Source organism: Bufo bufo, chromosome 1 (assembly GCF_905171765.1).
Source record: "Bufo bufo chromosome 1, aBufBuf1.1, whole genome shotgun sequence".
In the NCBI taxonomy this organism is placed as follows: Eukaryota; Metazoa; Chordata; class Amphibia; order Anura; family Bufonidae; genus Bufo; species Bufo bufo.
The window spans coordinates 247,632,200-247,655,193 of record NC_053389.1 but is presented as its reverse complement, the minus strand read 5'-3'; the positions used below and the strand labels follow the sequence as shown (position 1 = coordinate 247,655,193).

Sequence of the window (22,994 nt, the reverse complement as noted above, 5' to 3'; positions counted from 1 at the left end):
GCTTTTCTGCTGCTTGAGGAGGCGAAAACTGAAATGGCGCCTCCCCCCCATGCTATTTCTTAACCTAACCCCTTTGCCACAATGAAACCGTTCATTGCCCATGGCCCTTCTGCTGCCCCCCTCTTGCCCCTTCCTGGTGCTGCCTGAGGTGATCACCTCACCTGGACTCATTGGTGGTGCACCCCTGCCAGCTATTCAATAAAATGTATTTTATAGCACCACCTGCTGTTGTTCTTTTCCTTATTTTTTGTCCATCTCACTGAGCTGGTCAAACATGCAAACAGGTCCATTCACAAGTCCGTAGAATGTGTCCGGATCCGTTCTGCAAATTGCGGAACAGGTGCGGACCCATTCATTCTCTATGGGGCAGGAATGGATGTGGACAGCACACAGTGTGCTGTCCGCACCTGCATTTCCAGAGCGCGCCCCCAATCTCCCGGTCCGCGGCTCCGGAAAATAGAACATGTCCTATTCTTGTCCGCAATTGCGGATAAGAATAGGCATTTCTATGGGGGTGCCGGCCGGGTGTATGGAACCTTACTCTTCAACTGCCACCAGCCATATGTTCTGTGAAAAGCTGTGGCAGTTACAGGGAGAGAGCTTCAGCAGAAAGGAAACACCAGGCTGAAGATAATCTAGCAGAGCAATTGAAGCAGTGAATGAGGAGATCTCTGGATCCATGTAAGGTACAGGGCAGGTTCTAGCTTTGTTAGAAAGGTATTGTCATGTACTATATAATGTATGTTTCATTTTTTACATCTATCATGGCATAACCCCATTAAATCTTTTCCCAAAAGAAACCATATATCAATCTGCTCAGCTTCTTCTGCTCTATAACATGCTGCTTGCCGATCAGACACCATCTTCAAAGGGAAAGGTACCCTTTAATTATTGTTTTAGAGCTCCGTCACCACTATCTACAACCCAATGTCCATTAAAAGCTCATTTCTAATTCCATTAGTTTAGGCTTGGCTCATGAAGATATTTTTCCTGCGAAAACAATGGATATCATGCCAAAAAAGAACAGGTGACGGTTGTATCTGTTATAGGAAGGATCTGGTAGAGCGTTGTGCCTCTTTTTAAGAACACATCCTACATGACTTATGTGAATATAGCCTGTTACCAAAAAGCAGTGCATCATGGGAGCTCACTGTTAGAGTCAAGCTAAGTCACATGACTGACAGCGGAGTGGAGATGCTGTCAGTTTCCAAAACCAACCTGTAGAATTTTTTAAATAACACATAAAAAAATATATATATATTTTTTTTTTAAAATACATGAAATATCTCAAAATCAAACAACAACAGGAACTATTCAACTTGTTGAGGTGATTTTAAAGTGATAATTTACAGTATATTGAAATAATTGGGGGGGGGGGGAATACAAGAAAACCTCAATGGCCACAGAAGGGTGTATACAGATTAGGGTCAATGTACCCGCCGCCTTCACCAATGGGCCTCAAACCAATGTGCTTTTTTTTTTTTTAAAGAATATTCTTTTTGTTTTTTAGGTTTTCCATTTTTTGCTCATTTTTGGTTTTGGATTTGGATTTTTTTTCAGGTTTTCCATTGGTTTAATTTTTTGGTTTAATAAAATAGAAACTCATTATATGTGATAATGTACCGTAATACGCTGAATCAGCTATAAACCTGTAAACCTTAAAGCCCAGATCACCAAAGCCTGCGTTCCATTCCATACATTAAGAGAACAGTTAATTTAGGATTATGGATCTATAATCCCTAAGAATAGTAACCTTGGCGATGTCTTTAACTAACAAAATGCTAACAAGTGCCGCCTAGGTCACAGAGTTTGTGGGGGAGAACTCAGCAAAGGATTAATGAACGTCACAGGGTTTCTGAAAGAGTGAGACTTAGGAATAAATCCGACCTCCGGTAAAATTACAAGAGTCTGGAGAGGGGACTGTTCTGTGACCACCAAATCGGACGGAATGGCAGCAGTGTGGACCCAAGTTATGCGATCCAAGAACCTGGTCCTGATCATCTCCATCCCCCTGCTGCTGCTCCCCCTCCCCCTGCTGCACCCCAGCAGTGTAAGTATCATCATTCACCAACAATATCACTATATTGTTATTAAATACCTTTACTTTGTATATTTTTTGGTACTAGGGTTTTGTGCCTTGGATTCCATGACGGGCACCCGCAAACCACAGCAGATTTTAGGGGATATACTTAACCAAGCGTAAGCCTGGCTGGCTGGCACTGTTCTGGGGCTTATATATGGCTGGCTGTGTTATGAAGAAGACACTGTGAATGAATAGCAGTGTAATAGGGACAGTATGGGTGACACGGTAATTATGATGTTGTCACTGGCTGTATTACTGGACAGAGTGGCGAACAATGTAATGGGGGCACTGTGGTTGACCCCGATCTTGGAATGCTATGGATGGTACTAACTTGCACTGATATTGGTGTATTGAGGATGGCACTGTGACTTAGGGTACTTTCACACTAGCGTTATTCTTTCCCGGCACTGTGCATGCGCAGACCGATAAAAATGCAATTTTTTTTAATACCGGATCTGTTTTTCTAGATGACACCGGAGAGACGGATACAGCATTTCAATGCATTTGTCAGACGGATCTGCATCCGGATCCGTCTGACAAATGCCATCAGTTTCCATACGTTTTGCCGGATCTGCCTGCTGGAATCCTCTGCCGCAAATGTGTGAAAGTACTCTTACACTGATATTGGTGTATTGTGGGTGGCACTGTAACTTACACTTATATGGGGATATTCTGAATGTCACTGTAACTTACACTCAGATTAGGATATTGTGGATGGCACTGTAAATTACACTGATATGGGGATAATCTGGATGGTACTGTAACTTACGCTGATATGGGGGTATGGTGGATGGCACTGTAAATTACACTGATATGGGGATAATCTGGATGGTACTGTAAATTACGCTGATATTTGGGTATTGTGGATGGCACTGTAAATTACACTGATATGGGGATATTCTGGATGGCACTGTAACTTACACTCAGATTAGGATATTGTGGATGGCACTGTAAATTACACTGATATGGGGATATTCTGGATGGCACTGTAATTTACACTCAGATTGGGGTATTGTGGATGGCACTGTAAATTACACTGATATGGGGATAATCTGGATGGTACTGTAAATTACGCTGATATTTGGGTATTGTGGATGGCACTGTAAATTACACTGATATGGGGATATTCTGGATGGCACTGTAAATTACACTGATATAGGGGTATTGTGGATAACACTACGATGGGAACAAGGTGGCTCTCACTGTTATGGTGGATGATTGGACTAGGTCTGATATCAGGCACTGTGGCCAGCTCTATTTGGGACACTTTTGCTAGCTGTGTTTTACATCGTTCTGGCAAAATAATGGTCATGTGTGACTCACCTAATGGACACTACGGACATTGTGATCTATGACACGGAGGTGCAAATTATAGAGAAGCTGTCTGAATGGTGCATTATTTCTAGAAAGGTCCAGGGAGGTCTATGTCTAGGCCCTACCTTATCAGGACACCAAGATAACTCACTGAACACCAGAAATTTACAACAAGGAGAAGGAAAGCGAATATACAGCATTTTGTCCAATTGTCCCCACAGACCTTGATCCAACCCTGACCACCAGTAGCCAAAACATTTTAGGTCACCCCTTTCTGACTATCTACCTGTGAATACCAACTATGTTTAGATGGCGCAGGGAGCTGAGCTCATGTTAATGACAGGTATCATTTCAGCTGACCATACATGGCCCTCTTTTATGGCCCAATATCATGGCTGAGTGAGAGATAGATCATGTATCCAGGAGATCAAGACTGAAGAATGTCTTTCAGGCAGATTCGGGATGGGTATGTCCCACCAGTCACTGGTGGGAATTACGATCTCCCTGTCTATGGCTGTCCAAAAACCAAATGTCATTATTAACTAGTTATATACCATGTAGAAGAGATAGCAAGGAAATCGTTGAGGAGATACTGATTTTCACCTGTAATTATTTATTTTTACTTCTCTGTATGACCATCCTTCTTCTCTCTTTATAGGAATCTTCCTGTGCTTACGTCCTCATAGTGACTGCTGTGTACTGGGTGTCGGAGGCTGTTCCCCTTGGAGCTGCTGCCTTGGTCCCTGCTTTCCTCTTTCCACTTTTTGGCGTGTTGAAGTCTAGTGAGGTTAGACACACTAAACCGTTATATTGCTACATGCTCTATGAGGGGAAGGCCATGTGTCATTAAGGCAATAACATCATATGGCCGTCATAAAGGTTAGTCCCCCATATAGTTGAAATGGAGAGCCACTATAGAGAGGCTCTCATACACTAGAGGACTCAACATGACCATGAATTTACATGTTCACCAATTCATGTGAATGGTCATCATGAAGTACCACATTTCTCCTACAGAGGCCATTGCAGGAGAAATGTGCAGCCACCAGCAGATTCTCTAGGCACACCAAAGAAGACTTTGCTCCCACTATGTTGCCGTATAGTGGGTGCATATATTGCCTCCTAGGTCAACCACTTATGGGCATCTTTAAGGCTACTTTCACACGAGCGTTCGGAGCGGATCCGTCTGATGTTTCATCAGACGGATCCGCTCCGATAATGCAGACGTTTGCATCCGTTCAGAACGGATCCGTCTGCATTATTACTTAGAAAATTTTCTAAGTCAGAAAGTAGCCTGAGCGGATCCGTTCAGACTTTACATTTAAAGTCAATGGGGAACGGATCCGCTTGAAGATTGAGCCATATGGTGTCATCTTCAAGCGGATCCGTCCCCATTGACTTCCATTATAAGTCTGGACGGATCCGCTCGCCTCCGCACGGCCAGGCGGACACCCGAACGCTGCAAGCAGCGTTCAGGTGTCCGCTCACTGAGCGGAGCGGAGGCTGAGCGCTGGCAGGCGGATGCATTCTCAGTGGATCCGCCTCCACTGAGAATGCATTAGGGCCAGACGGATGCGTTCGGGGCCGCTCGTGAGCCCCTTCAAACGGAGCGCACGAGCGGACACCCGAACGCTCGTGTGAAAGTAGCCTTAGATGGCAAATTGAGATAAGTGATCAAAATAAAACTTAACTTTTAATGAATCAAAAATTAGAAAAAATTGGCCCCAAGATAATTGGATAATGTACACATATAATTCAATATACATTTGCAAGAAAAAGTATGCAAACCCTTTGGAATTATATTGATTTCTGCACAAATTGGTCATAAAATGTGATCTGATCTTCATCTAAGTCACAACAATAGACAATCACAGTCTGCTTAAACTAATAACACACAAAGAATTAAATAATACCATGTTTATATTGAACACACCATGTAAACATTCACAATGCAGGTGGAAAAAGTATGTGAACCCCTAGACTAATGACATCTCCAAGAGCTAATTGGAGTGAGGTGTCAGCCAACTGGAGTCCAATCAATGAGATGAGATTGGAGAGGTTTGTTACAGCTGCCCTGCCCTATAAAAAACACACACCAGTTCTGGGTTTGCTTTTCACAAGAAGCATTGCCTGATGTGAATGATGCCTCGCACAAAAGAGCTCTCAGAAGACCTATGATTAAGAATTGTTGACTTGCATAAAGCTGGAAAGGGTTATAAAAGTATCTCCAAAAGCCTTGCTGTTCATCAGTCCATAGTAAGACAAATTGTCTATAAATGGAGAAAGTTCAGCACTGCTGCTACTCTCCCTAGGAGTGGCCGTCCTGTAAAGATGACTGCAAGAGCACAGCACAGACTGCTCAGTGAGGTGAAGAAGAATCCTAGAGTGTCAGCTAAAGACTTACAAAAGTCTCTGGCATATGTTAACATCCCTGTTAGTGAATCTTCGATACGTAAAACACTAAACAAGAATGGATTTCATGGGAGGATACCACAGAAGAAGCCACTGCTGTCCAAAAAAAACATTGCTGCATGTTTACAGTTTGCACAACAGCACCTGGATGTTCCACAGCAGTACTGGCAAAATATTCTGTGGACAGATGAAACCAAAGTTGAGTTGTTTGCAACAGGACAACGACCCAAAGCATAGAAGTAAATCAACAACAGAATGGCTTAAACAGAAGAAAATACGCCTTCTGGAGTGGCCCAGTCAGAGTCCTGACCTCAACCCGATTGAGATGCTGTGGCATGACCTCAAGAAAGCGATTCACACTAGACACCCCAAGAATATTGCTGAACTGAAACAGTTCTGTAAAGAGGAATGGTCAAGAATTACTCCTGACCGTTGTGCACATCTGATCTGCAACTACAGGAAAAATTTGGTTGAAGTTATTGCTGCCAAAGGAGGTTCAACCAGTTATTAAATCCAAGGGTTCACATACTTTTTCCACCTGCACTGTGAATGTTTACATAGTGTGTTCAATAAAAACATGGTAACATTTAATTCTTTGTGTGTTATTAGTTTAAGCAGACTGTGATTGTCTATTGTTGTGACTTAGATGAAGAGCAGATGACATTTTATGACCAATTTGTGCAGAAATCCATATAATTCCAAAGGGTTCATATACTTTTTCTTGCAACTGTAGAAGCAAGGTAGGTCACCCCACGGATAATTGTGGCACTGGGTGGCCAGAACACACTTAAATTGAAAAAGGTGATCGGCAGCACCAAAAGTTGTGTAACCAGGTGGTCCTACCGCTCAGATGAAATGCTCCTTGGTGCAACGATTGCCTCACCAGTGTTAGATGATTTCCGTACACAGAGGCTGAAAACAGTTGCTGAACACAGGGTTAGGGATACTAGTCTAGCTCGCCCTAACGATGCCCTACAGGGACCTACACTGGCCTAGATGACCTGATCATGAACCCCCGTGACCAGGCACAATCAGGAACCTAACCCTGGAATTGATGCGCCCTAGTGAGCCCTCTCCTGCCTAGTCCCTACATGCATGTTTCGCTTAAAGATGAGTATAAAGCTCATCAGGGGAAACACAAGGGAGCTTGGGCTATATGGCTGAGCGGGGCACACAGACAATGATACTGGCCGTGTCCCCTGGACAGCAAAGTAATATGTCCACGATCCTGGTGTGGCTTCAAATGGACATACTGGCAGCATAGAAGGAAGAGGACCACTGATAATCGACCCCCCTCCTACTACCAAAATTACTAGCGCATGGACCTGATGTAGTCTAACATCTAAGAGCACCTGTCTCATGAAAGATGTACTTTAAATGACACCCCCATCTTAATATATTCATATAAGGCTACATTACTAGGATGCAGTTCTGGCCAGTAGCACACGCAGTTGACCTGATGGCTATGGAATTCTGGGAATGTTATATATTTTAGGTCGCTTCTTGGTTACATTTCGTTAACAGAAGACAGATCCTGACCCCGATCCCAGGTCTTTGGCCTTGTTCCTTCCTATTTTCAGCTTCACAGATGAGATGATTAAATCCAGCTAACTCGGAGTAACCTCAGCCAGGATTCCCTGTATAAACAGTGTCATAAACCATATTACTTTATTACCCGCAACGTTGTTTTTTCAAAAGCTACATTTGCAGCCGGAGCAACTGATTCCCACAATCTAAGCAATGTATATATGGCCAGATCAAAGTCTGGGATAATATCTTGTATTCATGGAAAACCCCTTTCACTGTATGATCCGAATAATGGAGGCCCAGGGGCGTAACTATAATTCATAGGGCACCATAGCAAAATAAGATGGGCCCCCACCAACTAGTGTAAGAAAAACAGCAACATAAATAGCAATAATTAAAGTTATGTATAATAGAATCATATACCCAAAAACCCACATTTTACCAAAAAGCCACAATATTGTTATTCCCCACAAAAATGTATAATCGTCTTGCATCTGATTCGGCCCCCCACGTCCGGGCTCCATAGCAAGTACTATGGCTATAGCTATACCCATTAATGGAACCATATTGTGCCTACATACAATCCTGGTCAGGGCCATATATACTGTACATCTCACTCTGCCCAATGGGCTGAGAATAATGACTCTCCACACATGAACTTTTAATCAATCTGCTGTATTACTTTACATTTTCACATATAAATAATAGTGCCATATATATCAATGTAATAATGAATACCTTTTAACCTGTAGAGGACCTTTACCGTACATGTACGGCACTGGTGTACGTGACTTAGGGCTCTTTCACACCTGCGTTATTGTCTTCCGGCATAGAGTTCCGTCGTCGGGGCTCTATGCCGGAAGAATCCTGATCAGGATTATCCTAATGCATTCTGAATGGAGAGTAATCCGTTCAGGATGCATCAGGATGTCTTCAGTTCCGGCACGGAACGTTTGTTGGCCGGAGAAAATACCGCAGCATGCTGCGCTTTTTGCTCCGGCCAAAAATCCGGAACACTTGCCGCAAGGCCGGATCCGGAATTAATGCCCATTGAAAGGCATTGATCCGGATCCGGCCTTAAGCTAAACGTCGTTTCGGCGCATTGCCGGAGCCGACATTTAGCTTTTTCAGAGTGGTTACCATGGCTGCCGGGACGCTAAAGTCCTGACAGCCATGGTAAGTGTAGCGGGGAGCGGGGGAGCAGTGTACTTACCGTCCGTGCGGCTCCCGGGGCGCTCCAGAGTGACGTCAGGGCGCCCCAAGCGCATGGATCACGTGATCGCATGGATCACGTCATCCATGCGCATGGGGCGCTCTGACGTCATTCTGGAGCGCCCCGGGAGCCGCACGGACTGTAAGTATACCGCTCCCCCGCTCCCCGCTCCTACTATGGCAACCAGGACTTTAATAGCGTCCTGGGTGCCATAGTAACACTGAAAGCATTTGGAAGACGGTTCCGTCTTCAAATGCTTTCAATACACTTGCGTTTTTCCGGATCCGGCAGGCACCTCCGGCAACGGAAGTGCATGCCGGATCCCAACAACGCAAGTGTGAAAGAGGCCTTAAGGACCAGCGCCATGTACAGTACAGACCAAAAGTTTGGACACACCTTCTCATTCAAAGAGTTTTCTTTATTTTCATGACTATGAAGGCATCAAAACTATGAATTAACACATGTGGAATTATATACATAACAAACAAGTGTGAAACAACTGAAAATATGTCATATTCTAGGTTCTTCAAAGTAGCCACCTTTTGCTTTGATTACTGCTTTGCACACTCTTGGCATTCTCTTGATGAGCTTCAAGAGGTAGTCCCCTGAAATGGTCTTCCAACAGTCTTGAAGGAGTTCCCAGAGATGTTTAGCACTTGTTGGCCCTTTTGCCTTCACTCTGCGGTCCAGCTCACCCCAAACCATCTCGATTGGGTTCAGGTCCGGTGACTGTGGAGGCCAGGTAATCTGGCGCAGCACCCCATCACTCTCCTTCATGGTCAAATAGCCCTTACTTTCAAAGTTTTCCCAATTTTTCAGCTGACTGACTGACCTTCATTTCTTAAAGTAATGATGGCCACTCGTTTTTCTTTACTTAGCTGATTTTTTCTTGCCATAATACAAATTCTAACAGTCTATTCAGTAGGACTATCAGCTGTGTATCCACCTGACTTCTCCTCAATGCCACTGATGGTCCCAACCCCATTTATAAGGCAAGAAATCCCACTTATTAAACCTGACAGGGCACACCTGTGAAGTGAAAACCATTTCAGGGGACTACCTCTTGAAGCTCATCAAGAGAATGCCAAGAGTGTGCAAAGCAGTAATCAAAGCAAAAGGTGGCTACTTTGAAGAACCTAGAATATGACATATTTTCAGTTGTTTCACACTTGTTTGTTATGTATATAATTCCACATGTGTTAATTCATAGTTTTGATGCCTTCAGTGTGAATCTACAATTTTCATAGTTATGAAAATAAGGAAAACTATTTGAATGAGAAGGTGTGTCCAAACTTTTGGTCTGTACTGTATGTACAGCAGGCTGATCGGGCGAGTGCAGGAGATGCACCCACCCAATCAGCGGCACGGACCCAGCAGTCCCTGACAGCCGGGCCCCTGCTGCATGTGCCGGCATCAGTGAAAATACACATGCCGGCATGTTATCTGATTCTATGCCATGGCAAAAGCTGACCGCGGCATGCAGAGGGTTTGCGGAGGGTACGGGTGCCCTCCGCATCTCCATCGGGTCCCTGCACTGCAGTGACAGGGACCCGATGGCAGAGGAGGCAGCCCGATGCTTTCCATAGGCATTGGGGCATGCCTTCAACGGAAGTCTGTGAGATCCAGCCCCTTAGGCCCCTTTCACACGGGCGAGTATTCCGCGCGGATGCGATGCGTGAGTTGAACGTATTGCACCCGCACTGAATCCCGACCCATTCATTTCTATGGGGCTGTTCACATGAGCGGTGATTTTCACGTATCACTTGTGCGTTGCGTGAAAATTGCAACATGGTCTATTTTGTGAGTTTTTCACGTAACGCAGGCCCCATAGAAATGAATGGGGTTGCGTGAAAATCGCAAGCATCCGCAAGCAAGTGCGGATGCGGTGCGATTTTCACGCACGGTTGCTAGGAGACGATCGGGATGGAGATCCGATCATTATTATTTTCCCTTATAACATGGTTATAAGGGAAAATAATAGCATTCTGTATACAGAATGCATAGTAAAATAGCGCTGGAGGGGTTAAAAAAAATAAAAAATAATTTAACTCACCTTAATCCACTTGCTCGCGCAGCCCGGCATCTCTTCTGTCTTCATCTTAGCTGTGTGCAGGAACAGTACCTGTGGTGACGTCACTCCGGTCATCACATGATCCATCACATGATCTTTTACCATGGTGATGGATCATGTGATGGACCATGTGATGACCGGAGTGAAGTCACCACAGGTCCTGTTCCTGCACACAGCTAAGATGAAGACAGAAGAGATGCCGGGCTGCGCGAGCAAGTGGATTAAGGTGAGTTAAAAAAAAAATAATTAACCCCTTTAGCGCTATTTTACTATGCATTCTGTATTGAGAATGCTATTATTTTCCCTTATAACCATGTTATAAGGGAAAATATTACAATCTACAGAACACCGATCCCAAGCCCGAACTTCTGTGAAGAAGTTCAGGTTTGGGTACCAAACATGCACGATTTTTCTCACGCGCGTGCAAAACGCATTACAATGTTTTGCACTTGCGCGGAAAAATCGTGCATGTTCCCGCATTGTACCCGCACCTTTTCCCGCAACGCCCGTCTGAAAGAGGCCTTAGGCTGGGTCTCACAGGCAGGCTGTCAGCACAAAAGCTGACATGCAATGCATTACAATACATGATGTATTGTAATGCATTGCAGAGGGATTCGGACCCGAGAAGTTGAAGTCCCAGAGTGGGACAAAAAAAAAGTTTAAAAAAAGTTAAAAAAAAGAAATGTTTTTTATAAAATTTAAAAAGTTTCAAGTTAAAAAGACCCTTTCCCAAAATAAAACACATAAAATTGAAAATAAAAATTGAAAAAAAAAGAAAAACAGACATATTGGGTATTGCCGTGTCCGTAACGACCAGCTCTATAAAAATATCACATGATCCACCCCCTCACTTGAACGCCGTATAAAAAATAAAATAAAAACTGTGCTAAAGCAACAATTTTTTTGTCACCTTACATCACAAAAAGTGCAACAGCAAGTGATCAAAAAGGCGTATTCCCCCCAAAATAGTACCAATCCAACCGTCACCTCATCCCACCAAAAATTAGCGCCTATATAAAACAATCGGGCAAAAAATAAAAAAAATATGGCTTTCAGAATATGGTGACACTAAAACATGTTTTTTTTTGTTTCACAAATGCTTGTATTGTGTTAAAAGTGAAAAAAATTTAATAAGTAGACATATTAGATATCGCTCTGTCCGTAACAACCAGGTCTATTAAAAGATCACATGACCTAACCCCTTAGGTGAACACCATAAAAAATAAAAATAAAAACTGTCCAAAAAGATATTTTTTGTCACCTTACATCACAAATGTAATACCAAGCGATCAAAAAGTTATACACACCCCAAAATAGTACCCATTAAACTGTCATCTTATCCCGCAAAAAATGAGATCTTACCTAAGATAATTGCCCAAATAAAAAAATAAACTGTCTCAGAATATGGAGACACTAAAACATGATTTTTTGTTTGAAAAAGGTTTTTATTGTTTAAAACTTAAATAAATAAAATAGACATATTAGGTATTGCCACGTCCGTAACGACCTGATGAATGATGAATGAACATTGTAAAAAAAAAATATATACAAATGGTGCCAAAACAGTTCTTTTTTGTTACCTTGCCTCACAAAAAGTGTAATATAGAGCAACCAAAAGTCATATGTATCCTAAACTAGTACCAACAAAACTGCCACCTTATCCCATAGTTTCCAAAATGGGGTCACTTTTTGGAGTTTCTACTCTAGGGGTGCATCAGGAGGTCTTCAAATGTGACATGGCAACTTAAAATTATCCCAGTGAAATCTACTCTCCAAAAACCACATGGAGCTCCTTTTCTTCTGCGTCCTGCCATGTGTCCGTAGAGCAGTTTATGATCATAAATGGGGTGTTTCTGTAAACTACATATTTAAAAAAATAAAAATAATGAAAAATATTGACTGAAATTTACCACTGTCATGAAGTACAATGTGTCACGAGAAAACAATCTCTGAATGGCCTGGATAACTAAAAGTGTTCCAAAGTTATTACCACATAAAGTGACACGTCAAATTTCCAAAAAACGGCCTGGTCCTTAAGGTGAAATATGGCAGGGTCCTGAATGCAGAAATATTACTGCCAAACAATAAAATGCCATATACAATTTAGTAATCAATGGCTTTCTATGCAGAGATAATACCTCACTAAAATGCTCAACAATGTAAAGCTTAAATAATACTGCCATAAAGTGCATAATACTGCACAATGAGCTGTGTTCTGGTGAAAGTTAGGCTACTTTCACACTGGCGTTTTGAATTCCGTTTGTGAGATCCGTTTCAGGGATCTCACAAACAGTTCAAAACGGATCAGTTCAGCCCCAATGCATTCTGAATGGATAAGAATCCGTTCAGAATGCATCAGTTTGGCTCTGTTCCGCCTCCATTCCGCTCTGGATGTGGACACCAAAACGCTGCTTGGCGATTCGGAGCCAAACGGATCTGTCCTGACTTACAATGTAAGTCAATGGGAACGGATCCGTTTTCACTGACACAATATGGTGCCGTTGAAAATGGATCCGTCCCCCATTGACTTTCAATGTAAGTCAAGACGGATCCGTTTTGACTTAGACTTTTTTTTAAAAGAATAGGTCATCAATATCAGATCGTTGGGGACCGGCTTACTGATCAGCTGTCTGAAGAGGCTGCTCCACTGATGCTGTGGCCTCTTCCTAGGTCAGTGACATTGCATTCATTGTCACATGGCCTAAGTGCAGCTCTGTCCCATTCAAGTGGATGGGCTGGAGCTGCAAGACCATGTACAGCACTGTGCTTGTAATGCTGTGAGGAGACACTGAGGCCCTTTCAAATAGCTAATCAGCAGGGGTGTCGGGAGTCGAACTCCCACCAATCTGATATGGATGGCCTGTGCTGAGGATAGGTTATCAATATTGTTCTTTTGCAAAATCCTTTTAAATCTGCCATCCACTAGCCCTAGACTTTTTCCCATTCCATTTGAGAGCTCTTTGAATAATGATAACCTCAGGTTATGGGATTCCACTCGGGCAATTAGTGCCATAGGGAACAGTAAAGGTACTGCCGTTGCCTTGGCTCACCCGAGTGGGCACGTGATCTGTTGACAACTTAACCCACCTGTGTGGACTCGCGGGGTCAGGCATTAATATTCCCCAAGTTCCCACCAAGGCAATTGGGACACGGCAACAGTGATTGTGGAGTCTGTGGCACCAGGAAGCAGCTGAGGTGACTAAGCCAATGGTTGGACGTAGGCCGGGTGAACCTGCTGGTGGTCTGAGGAAAAGTGCACTCCACATGTGGCTGGTCCCTGACCCTGGCCTTACAACCCCAAAGCCAAATACACTTTCAATGTGCGGGTGTTCTTTAATCTATCACAGTTGTGCACCACATTTTGGTTATATGGGGTAGCATGGACTTTTTCTATTGGTGGGCCTCACAAAAATGTACAGCAGTCCACACGCAGCCCTCAATCTTCATACTGTACATGTGTATTGAAGGACCAGCTAAATACCAGAGTTATTATTGGCTGCAAAAATGTACTTGGATCCTGGCCACCTACAGACAAGTCCTAGCTAGCAGAGGATTGAGTTTGCCCCCAAAGGAAGTCCTGACAATATTATTGTGGGGTGATAGATTTAGTGACTACTACTCCCCACCTCCATTATCAGTGTAATATACACAGGGAGAACATGCTGGGTCTGAAAGAGAAGGTAGAACATTGCATTAGTTTGCAGAACTTTCTTTTCCTCAGTGGGGCGTCAGAAGGATCATAGAAAACAAAGAAGCCTTTCAGTTCCAGGCCACGGGATTCCAGCCCACCTGAATAAGAAGTTTTTTATTAGAAATAACTATGTATTGTAGGGAGGGGATGGAAGTAAATGAGGTCATCCCAGTGGGACAAAGGTGGCACAGTTGACAAATATATCCCCAAGGTTACTAAGGTCCCAAACAAGCCGGCAGCATTGACTTCTGATAGTTGTGGTTTTCCCTCCGTTCCCTGCCCTATATACTGCTCCACGGATGATTAATGGCGTCGTTATACCTTCTCCAAGGACAACGGTTTACATCATTCATGGAAAGTGGGTGAAAACTTTCCTATATGAAATAGCTCTATGGAAAAGATTAACTATGTATAGCTATATATCTACAAATATAGTAACCGCAGCGTAATATCCATGAACTGGAACATTCCATGTATCATATACCCACAAAATGTCATATGTGCTATTATTAAGGCTACCATAGCAGTATTATATGTGTATTATATGTTATGTAGGGTCTTTATGGTATTAATACAGTATATATCTCTATAGGACACACATATGAAAACATAGGAGACGTTTCTATGTCTGACTTCACTGTAAGCACTACTATGCAGGATCCAGATGGCAGCATTATTTCTGCAATGAATCAAACTGACTGTTGAATGTTTTTTTGTTTGGTACTATTGCTATATGCCTGCACTGCACGAAACTGTTCAAATCAGTAAATATAAGGGGAAAAACATGAGCAGCAGTAGAGACATAGCTATAATGAGGAAGACTTAAATTAGGGTGGCCAGACGTCCGGTTTTAGGCCGGACAGTGCAGTTTCATGGTACCCTGTCCTCCATCCGGCGTAAAAACCTGGACGGACGCTGGGATGCCCTCCTTTCCTGTGGCTCCCCACTTAGACAGCAGCATTGTGCTGCCTGCGTGTGAGCTGCAGCCATAGACGGCCTGAGGCTTCTCTCACACCCAGTCAGTCACTCATCTTTTTTGTTTGCTTTTGCCGAGCACCGTTACTGGGAGAGGGGCATGGCTAAGCTGTGTTGGGGACGTGACTTAGCGGGGTAGCCTTAGTTGTCCATAGCAACCAATCAGAGTACACCTTTTGTTTTCCAAAGGAGCTCTGAAAAATGAGAGGTAGAATCTGATTGGTTGCTATGGGCAACTAAGCCAGTTCTACTTTACACCAGTTTTGATAAATCTCCCTCGACTAATTTATGACAGCTGCAGTCCACAAGATTGCATTCAACTGAGAGCATGCATTAAGATTGCAGCTGTACTTTAATACTAATAACCTATCCTCAGGATAGGTCATCAGTATCTGATCGGTGGGGATCCGACACCCAGGACCCCCGCCGATCAGCTGTTTGAGAAGGCACTGGTGCTCGCAGTAGCGCTGCAGCTTCTCTCAGCTCTTCCTACGCCAGTGATGACACCTTCATCTGTCACATGGCCTATGCACAGCTCAGCTGCGTTGAAGTGAATGGGGCTGAGCGCAATACCAAGCACAACCGCCATCAAATGTACGGCGCTCTGCTTGGTGAGCTGCTAGAAGTGCCTTCTCAAAAATCTGATCAGCAGAGGTCCCGGGTCTTGGATTCCCACCGATCAGATACTGATGGCCTATGCTGAGGAAAAACCTTGGAAAACCCTTTTAAAATCAATCAATTGTGCTACAAAAAGTCGCAGTGTAGCTTATGCCTTAGGATCTGTGTGCCTTCAGCAAGACTTGATCAGAGCTGGTCTTTGGCCTCTGGATGGAATCAATAAATGGTTGCATTCAAGGACCATAAGCAGAGATTTGGAAAATAATGACAAATTGAAAACACAAAGTATATTAGACAGTTATATAACTTTTCATTATTTGACATAAAACCGAGAGGGAAGGGGGTTGAAAAAAAGCATTCTGTAGAAGCAAGGGATGATGTCAGGCAACCATGAAAATAATCATACAAGGGATGGGGCTTGAAAAAATATGGTCGTCGGTATTAGATGACTATTTTGCTACTACAGAGCATTGTGTGTTTTGGATGTAATTGCATAACTCAACTCCACCGCCAAGTGACTCTATAACAGACTTTGGAGTCTCTGGTGTTAATGATGGCTGGGTTTCATATACATGAAAAGACTTGGACACTCTTCTGGATGTGCTCACATATGGTCTCGCATTCTTTCTTCTACCTTCTTGGAAACTTTAACTGGCAAACGTGAAATTTATTGTTCTCACCGATCACAGGATTCTATGTACAAGGTAATGGTTTTCTGATGTCAGAAAACTTCATGATCCATAGGAAAGTGCACAGATAACTCAGCCTAAATCCGACAATAGGGATTAGACGACACATGTGGCTCAGTGGGACTGTATTCCACTGCCAAGGCTCTGCAATCTTATCTGCAACTTGATTCTAATGTCATAGACAGGCAGTTAGTCACTTAGTCAGTTTTAAAGACCAGTGAGTACAAACATCAGTTATGGAATACTGCAATATTCATACTGACCACTGGATGTCAGCACAACAGCCTCACTAAACTAGAAATACCTCACTTTACAGCAGCTGTAAAGTAGATAGAGATTGACAATTCTGCTATATTCCTGGAGTCCAGATACGCAGGATTACAGGAAAAAAATAATGTGATATGTAAAGTCGGCACACTTTTGAAAGTGCAGTTTTTGCAATTATTTTAACATATAACACTCTGTTATAGTTTGGGCAGTAAATGTAACTAGTTTATCTAAAGTTTAAGGCTGCATTAATTGATCTTCCAGGTCAGCAATAACCAAAAACATGTGCAGGTCAATAAACCATATGTTCAGGTCTGTTTCGATTGCCAGTGAACCAACTGTAATGATTTCTCCTTACAGGTGGCTGCAGAATATTTTAAGAACACAACACTTCTACTCATGGGGGTCATCTGCTTGGCAGCTTCAGTGGAGAAATGGAATCTTCATAGGAGAATAGCCTTAAGGATGGTCATGTTGTCTGGAGCAAAGCCAGGAATGTATGTGCAAGGGGAGAGGGCACTATACAAATCAAAATTGCATAATGATTAGATTTGGGGAATGGATTCATAGGTGTATATAGAGCAGTAATATACTGATGAATATGATGTAAGATGCATAAAACCAACTACCATAGAACTGCATCTTATGTACTACTATAATGCTGCCTCATGTCTAAAAGACCATAATTACTATAATACTGCCTCATACGTACATGAAAATAACTATAATACTGCACCCTATGTACGCAAATATAACTACCATAATACTCCCCGTATGTACAAGAATATAACTACTATAATACTGCGCTCTATGAACAAGAATATAACTACTATAATACTGCCTCCTATATACACGGTTATAACTACTATAATTCTGCCTCCTACTGTATGTATCAACAATACAACTACTATAAAACTGCTTTATTATAATACTTACCCATGTTCAAAAATAAAGCTGCTATAATAGTGCCTTCTGTGGTCAAGAATATTACTATTATAATGTGTCTATGAACAAGAATATAACCAATATAAAACTAGGCTATCTCACAGATGGATTGTACGTGTATTTTCTGTTCCTAACTTGAATATAACTCACTGCCTAGAAGAACGGTTAAAAAGAACATAACAAAACTTTATTAAGGATATAAATAATCTCAGTGTATAGAGATAGGCAGATGTAGTGAATGCTGGGTGAGGGTATGTATGTCTTCACCTCCCCATACATCAGACATCGGATGAGAATTGGCAAAACTTATGGATATGCGCAGTCGTCAAATAACCATCCGCGAGTCTCCCCAGAGTGTATTATAACATTAATCATGTCAAACTAGATCATGTCAAACTAATCTTATTGATTTTTTTGATTGGGTGACTAAAACAATAGATGGCGGAGGTGCAGTAGACATCGCTTATCTAGACTTTAGTAAGGCTTTTGATACTGTCCCACATAGAAGGCTTATCAATAAATTGCAGTCTTTGGGCTTGGACTCCCATATTGTTGAATGGATTAAGCAGTGGCTGAGGGACAGACAACAGAGGGTTGTAGTCAATGGAGTACAGGGAGTGCAGAATTATTAGGCAAGTTGTATTTTTGAGGATTAATTTTATTATTGAACAACAACCATGTTCTCAATGAACCCAAAAAACTCATTAATATCAAAGCTGAATATTTTTGGAAGTAGTTTTTAGTTTGTTTTTAGTTTTAGCTATTTTAGGGGGATATCTGTGTGTGCAGGTGACTATTACTGTGCATAATTATTAGGAAACTTAACAAAAAACAAATATATACCCATTTCAATTATTTATTTTTACCAGTGAAACCAATATAACATCTCAACATTCACAAATATACATTTCTGACATTCAAAAACCAAACAAAAACAAATCAGTGACCAATATAGCCACCTTTCTTTGCAAGGACACTCAAAAGCCTGCCATCCATGGATTCTGTCAGTGTTTTGATCTGTTCACCATCAACATTGCGTGCAGCAGCAACCACAGCCTCCCAGACACTGTTCAGAGAGGTGTACTGTTTTCCCTCCTTGTAAATCTCACATTTGATGATGGACCACAGGTTCTCAATGGGGTTCAGATCAGGTGAACAAGGAGGCCATGTCATTAGATTTTCTTCTTTTATACCCTTTCTTGCCAGCCACGCTGTGGAGTACTTGGACGCTTGTGATGGAGCATTGTCCTGCATGAAAATCATGTTTTTCTTGAAGGATGCAGACTTCTTCCTGTACCACTGCTTGAAGAAGGTGTCTTCCAGAAACTGGCAGTAGGACTGGGAGTTGAGCTTGACTCCATCCTCAACCCGAAAAGGCCCCACAAGCTCATCTTTGATGATACCAGCCCAAACCAGTACTCCACCTCCACCTTGCTGGCGTCTGAGTCGGACTGGAGCTCTCTGCCCTTTACCAATCCAGCCACGGGCCCATCCATCTGGCCCATCAAGACTCACTCTCATTTCATCAGTCCATAAAACCTTAGAAAAATCAGTCTTGAGATATTTCTTGGCCCAGTCTTGACGTTTCAGCTTGTGTGTCTTGTTCAGTGGTGGTCGTCTTTCAGCCTTTCTTACCTTGGCCATGTCTCTGAGTATTGCACACCTTGTGCTTTTGGGCACTCCAGTGATGTTGCAGCTCTGAAATATGGCCAAACTGGTGGCAAGTGGCATCTTGGCAGCTGCACGCTTGACTTTTCTCAGTTCATGGGCAGTTATTTTGTGCCTTGGTTTTTCCACACGCTTCTTGCGACCCTGTTGACTATTTTGAATGAAACGCTTGATTGTTCGATGATCACGCTTCAGAAGCTTTGCAATTTTAAGAGTGCTGCATCCCTCTGCAAGATATCTCACTATTTTTGACTTTTCTGAGCCTGTCAAGTCCTTCTTTTGACCCATTTTGCCAAAGGAAAGGAAGTTGCCTAATAATTATGCACACCTAATATAGGGTGTTGATGTCATTAGACCACACCCCTTCTCATTACAGAGATGCACATCACCTAATATGCTTAATTGGTAGTAGGCTTTTGAGCCTATACAGCTTGGAGTAAGACAACATGCATAAAGAGGATGATGTGGTCAAAATACTCATTTGCCTAATAATTCTGCACGCAGTGTATATTCAGACCAAGGTCTTGTTACCAGTGGGGTACCTCAGGGATCTGTTCTGGGACCCATATTGTTTAATATCTTTATTGGCGAAATTGCAGAACGCCTCAATGGTAAGGTGTGTCTTTTTGCTGATGACACAAAGATTTGTAACAGGGTTGATGTTCCTGGAGGGATACACCAAATGGAAAAGGATTTAGGAAAACTAGAGGAATGGTCAACAATCTGGCAACTAAAATTTAGTGTTGATAAGTGCAAGATAATGCACCTGGGGCGAAAAAACCCAAGAGCAGAATATAAAATCAGTGATACAGTCCTAACCTCAGTATCTGAGGAAAGGGATTTAGGGGTCATTATTTCAGAAGACTTAAAGGTAGGCAGACAATGTCACAGAGCAGCAGGAAATGCTAGCAGAATGCTTGGGTGTATAGGGAGAGGCATTACCAGTAGAAAGAGGGAGGTGCTCATGCCGCTCTACAGAGCACTAGTGAGACCTCATTTGGAGTATTGTGCTCAGTACTGGAGACCATATCTCCAGAAGGATATTGATACTTTGGAGAGAGTTCAGAGAAGAGCTACTAAACTGGTTCATGGATTGCAGGATAAAACTTACCAGGAAAGATTAAAGGACCTTAACATGTATAGCTTGGAAGAAAGAAGAGACAGAGGGGATATGATAGAAACTTTTAAATACATAAAGGGAATCAACAAGGTAAAAGAGGAAAGAATATTTAAAAGAAGAAAAACTGCTACAAGAGGACATAGTTTTAAATTAGAGGGGCAAAGTATTACTTTACTGAGAGAGTTGTGAATGCAGGGAATAGCCTTCCTGCAGAAGTGGTAGCTGCAAATACAGTGAAGGAGTTTAAGCATGCATGGGATAGGCATAAGGCCATCCTTCATATAAGATAGGGCCGGGGGCTATTCATAGTATTCAGTATATTGGGCAGACTAGATGGGCCAAATGGTTCTTATCTGCCGACACATTCTATGTTTCTATTAATGGTACATACACTAGACTGGACTGCTGTGATTATGCAGTCCCATTTGTGCCAGCACTCAGCACCTTAACAAAACCAGGTGTGTTGGCTAACCTGGATAGATCTCGGGTGCCTAGTTCAACAAGGGGTCCATATCATTAGCCCAGGTAAAGCACAGTGGTGTCCTTAAAATTGACAACCAGAGTAGTACCAGGAGAACCCCTTCCACCACTTGATTCAAGACTAACTGGTCATTCCCAGCCCTGGTCTACGCTTTTCTAGGGTGACTGAAAAATTCGTTCTATGCCCTGAAAGCTAATCACTCCCGGGTCGCCTACATATGAATCAACGACGTGTCTGGCAATGGGGGCATCCCTCATATTACCGATGTCCCCCAGATGTTCGCCGGATAATTTAGAATTAGACGGCATGTCGGCGAACATCTAGAGGACATCCGATTTTTCAGTCACCCAGAGGAGGTGATATTGACAATAGGCTGTTGAGAATGGAACTGGAGTGGATCTTTCGCCTTGGTACAGAGAAACCTAGGGGCCTGAATGATCGAAGCAGCTATAAGTGCTTCATCTAACACCATAAGCCCCCCTTTAGTTTAGGCTTCCCACTCCTCTCCTTTCCTAGTCTTTTTTTAAGCCTAGGTATCACCTCTGACATTAATCTATCCCCTGCTAACCTCCATTTGGGCTCCTGCTTCCCCCCCATCTCTATCACACTTACTCCCATAGGGTCCTGCTCCCTATGGACCTTCATGCTAGCGCTGTTGTATATAACTGATCTTACAGCACTGGTTATTTATGTGATTTGTCTCTTGTCTCTCTGAGACAATGAGCATTGGAGTTATGCAGGATCCCTGGGACCTAGATACCATGCAGGTTAGGATACTTTCACACTCCGGATCTGCACAGACGGATCTGTTCAGATAATACAACCATCTGCATCCGTTCAGAACGGATACGTTTGTATTATCTTTAACATAGCCAAGACGGATCCGTCTTAAGCACCATTGAAAGTCAATAGAGAATGGATCCGTTTTCTATTGTGCCAGATTGTGTCATAGAAAACGGATCCGTCCCCAGTGACTTACATTGTGTGTCAGGACGGATCCGTTTGGCTCAGTTTCGTCAGACGGACAGCAAAACGCTGTAAGCAAAGCGGAATGGAGACGGAACGGAGGCAAGTGGAGGCAAACTGATGCATTCTGAGTGGGTCCTTTTCCATTCAGAATGCATTAGGGCAAAGCTGATCCATTTTGGACCGCTTGTGAGAGCCCTGAACGGATCTCACAAACGGAAAGCCAAAACGCCAGTGTGAAAGTAGCCTTACCAATGCAGTATGGTATTTCTCCTCAGATCTACTCCTATTCAGTGCTATATTCATGGTTAAAATTACCCCCTGGCCCTGTGACCCTGATAAGACAATTAGCTTTGGTATACACTGTTACGCTATGTCTTATCAACAGTGACTAGTTTTAGTTCAAACTCGTTGGACAGGTCGCATCTGTCCCTTCCCCCCCATGGTCACCGGTTTTATCTTGACTTCATTCCATTCCCCTCTTTATTATTAATTGAAATGAGCCACCTAAGGATCCCCCCAGGGTTATCATGTCACGGGCATAGGCGCAACTTCTTTTACCCATACGCGGCACATCGAGACTTGGGATGACGCGTTCCAGTTGGACACGCCCCTCTCCTATGATTGGCCGCTTCAGACAGCGCCTTCCCCGCATCTTCGGCTCATCCCTATTTAATGAGTAGCAGCGGGCGGGTTCAGCCCTACCAGTGCCGATGCTGCTCCACGCTCGGCGTTCTCCGCTAACTACCTAACATTTATCCAGTATTCTCAGCACCCTTGCCCACGGCTCCCCATGAAATGCCCGACACAGGGTTTCTAGAAACGCGACGAACAGGGCTGGGAATGATCAGTTAGTCTTGAATCAAGCAGTGGAAGGGGTTCTCCTTGTACCACTCTGGTTATTAATTTTAAGGACACTGTGCTTTATCTGGGCTAATGATATGGACCCTTGTT

At 43.0% G+C, this 22,994-nt stretch overlaps 1 protein-coding gene across 1 annotated transcript in view; it reads left to right on the top strand.

Moving 5' to 3' along the window:
- The first annotated feature begins 1,948 nt into the window (after nt 1–1,948).
- The window catches only part of SLC13A4 (solute carrier family 13 member 4), an 80,265-nt gene continuing 59,219 nt past the window's right edge, over nt 1,949–22,994 (top strand). The window contains exons 1-3 of the mRNA XM_040433869.1: nt 1,949–2,050; nt 4,056–4,184; nt 17,221–17,357. Coding sequence (XP_040289803.1) covers nt 1,949–2,050; nt 4,056–4,184; nt 17,221–17,357 — 368 coding nt within the window. The remainder of the gene's footprint in view (nt 2,051–4,055; nt 4,185–17,220; nt 17,358–22,994) is intronic.